This window comes from Fulmarus glacialis, unplaced genomic scaffold, assembly GCF_000690835.1.
Source record: "Fulmarus glacialis isolate BGI_N327 unplaced genomic scaffold, ASM69083v1 scaffold9058, whole genome shotgun sequence".
NCBI lineage: Eukaryota > Metazoa > Chordata > Aves > Procellariiformes > Procellariidae > Fulmarus > Fulmarus glacialis.
This window is the reverse complement of record NW_009230122.1, coordinates 1-2,746: the sequence shown is the minus strand read 5'-3', so window position 1 is coordinate 2,746 and position 2,746 is coordinate 1. Positions and strand designations below refer to the sequence as shown.

At 54.3% G+C, this 2,746-nt stretch overlaps 1 protein-coding gene across 1 annotated transcript in view; it reads right to left on the bottom strand.

Moving 5' to 3' along the window:
• SNX19 (sorting nexin 19) overlaps positions 1–2,739 on the bottom strand; it is a gene marked incomplete at its 5' end in the record, with an annotated part of 22,167 nt that extends 19,428 nt beyond the window's left edge. Inside the window, 5 exons of the mRNA XM_009584107.1 lie at positions 113–232; positions 395–495; positions 1,180–1,318; positions 1,729–2,298; positions 2,575–2,739. Of these exons, the coding sequence (XP_009582402.1) occupies positions 113–232; positions 395–495; positions 1,180–1,318; positions 1,729–2,298; positions 2,575–2,739 (1,095 nt within the window). The remainder of the gene's footprint in view (positions 1–112; positions 233–394; positions 496–1,179; positions 1,319–1,728; positions 2,299–2,574) is intronic.
• Positions 2,740–2,746: the final 7 nt, after the last annotated feature.

Below are 2,746 nucleotides of genomic sequence, written 5' to 3'. Positions count from 1 at the left end.
TCGGTTTTTTTGGCTACTGCTGCCGCAGCCATATATGTAGACATTGAAGCCCAAGAGGCATGTCTAGGTGCAGTCAAAAGTGGTTCAGATAACCAGTTTCCCACTTGTCTACCTTGTCTATCCTGGAGACAACGAAGGGCTTCTTGACGAAAGCGATCCTGGCGTCAGTGTTCAGGGCGAGGAACTCCTGCACCTCCTCACTGTTTGCAATCTCAGCGACTGCACACAATTGCTGCAAGGAAAGATGTAGTTTTAGATCTTTTTTGAGTCAATTTCCCAGCTTGATCATGTAAAGCGCAGTGGAAGAGATCCGATGTGCTCCACTGCCTGTCAGTACAGAGCTGTCCTGCGCGCTGCTTTCTAGCTCACAGGGGCACACAAGCAAGTATCTCACCTTCAAGAAAGATTCTAGCAGACTTTTTCTGGCTTCCACTTTATCGCTGTCCATGTTTCCAAATGGGAGATCAGGGAACAGTTTCTTTGGGCCTTTGATATCTACAAAAAGGAAACAAACCCATTAGCAAGCTCGAGAAAACTGGAACAGTTGTTTTAAAATCTTAATGCTGTCATGCTTTAGACTACCACTACACACGGCATCAGCCCAAGATAATACACCCCTCAAACCACAGTGGCTGAATCAGACCTTAAATCCATACAGAACTTGCGTTCTGCTGATATCATATCATCTGTGCCTTTAATGTTAAAGAAGCAAGAACACGACTTTACATCGCTCAAAGAGCCCAAAAATTCTCAACAAAGCAGTTTTCCAGTCAAAACCAAAGGATTACGTAGGAACATGCTTTACACATAAGTAGCATTAGAAGAAACATTGTTTTCTTTCTAAAAAAAAGCTTAGGTTCAACACATACTACTTTACTTTCTTACAGGCAAACAACGCTTGCAGGTACCAGTGTTTCTATTCATTGCTAAGGTGCAAAACCACAAAAGCAAGTCTTGTGATCTGAACAGCAACAAAGATTGTTTTGAAACACTGGAATTTGCTGCCAAAAGAAATAAATTTCTCCTCTAGCCAGCCCTGCACAGAGCAAGGACATGGGCATCACAAACAGCCCAGCACCCAGAGCTGCGCAGGCAGGACACGACAGCCTCAGAGCAGAGGAGCATGGACTGGGGTGAGAGGGAGAAGTATTTTCTCAGGAAGCTAACGCAGGCACTGACTTTTCAGGAACTTGCGGAGCTCCGGTTTCTCCTCCAGTCTGGTCTGCAGGTTGAGGAACTCCCGGTAACGGCGGTTCACGGTGTGGTAAGCCATTTGCTGAAGGCTGCCCGCGCTCTCACCCTCCAGGGCTGTCTCATACTGAGGAGTAAGGCAACAGTCAATAATCCTTACAGACCCCAAAACAATCCTGATGTGCTATGGTCCCTGTTAGCCCCACAGAGGTCCCATCCAGCAATTCCCCAGATTGACCACCCTTCCTGAGGAACAGGGGCTGCACAGCACACGAATCCCTCACAATGAAGGGAATGGTGAAAACAGGAGACAAAAGACTCAACCAGCCCCACATGACCCCTGGCCAAGAGTGGGAACCCCTACCCTGCACCCGAACGGCTACAGGGAAAACACTGTGCCTGATATTCCCCTCGCTGCCAGACAAAATTTGCCGTCGAGCCACACACAGCACAAATCCTTAGCTCCAAACACCAGCCCACGCTCCTCTGGCAGCACAGGGATCTTGGAAAAGGGGTGACCGCCGGGGGAGCCTTTACCTTGACGGTGTACAGGGTGTAGGGGTGGAAGCCAGTCCCGCTGTGCTCTCGGGCAGTGATGGTCCCAGTTATCCGCAGGTTCTGGATGACGACCGGCCCATCGGGGCTGCTGAGGGGCTCAAAGCTGAAGGTGCTGATGGAAGCCGTTGGGGAGGATGAGAGCAGGGGCAGAGCCTGCCCTGGGTCTGAGGGGCTTTGTGGTGGGCCCTCTGCTGCCCCTAGATCTTTCCCCAAGCTGGAGGGCCTCTGCGAAGAGGACTTTTTGAGGACAGCTAGGCTTTCCTCTTCCTTCTCAACTGCTGGGTCGATCTGGATGTCAGGGCAGGAGCTCAGCACAAAAGCAGAGGTGGGAAGCAGGCCAGCATCCGAGCTGGTGGCAATGCCCTCCTCCAGGTCCCCCATGCCATCCTCTGAAGTGGCCGGTCCCTCCAGCACAGCAGAGGTGTGTTCCTGGAGGGGTTCACTGAGGAACTCCCCCGCGGGCGACGGTGCCAGCAGGTCCGTGTCCTGGCCCGCATCGGGGGACTCCAACTCCAAACCCTCGCAGGGGAAGAGGGAGCAGCATCCGAGCTGGTGGCAATGCCCTCCTCCAGGTCCCCCATGCCATCCTCTGAAGTGGCCGGTCCCTCCAGCACAGCAGAGGTGTGTTCCTGGAGGGGTTCACTGAGGAACTCCCCCGCGGGCGACGGTGCCAGCAGGTCCGTGTCCTGGCCCGCATCGGGGGACTCCAACTCCAAACCCTCGCAGGGGAAGAGGGAGCCCAGGCCTCGCGGGCGGAAGGTCTCCTCCTTTTTTGTGCCACCCCCCCCGAGCCGGGTCCTCGCTTCCCTCGCCAGCAGCCCCCACCTCTCGCCCGGGCACCTCCATGGCCCTCGGTGAGGGGGGTAGCCCGGCAGGGGCGGCATCCGTCTGCACCGTGAAGGGCAAGAAATCAGGCACTGGGGGTGTAGGGGGTGGTTCCTCACCCCAGGGCTTCTTGGAGAAAGCCCCGATGAGCAGCAGGTTGATCCAGTCAGGA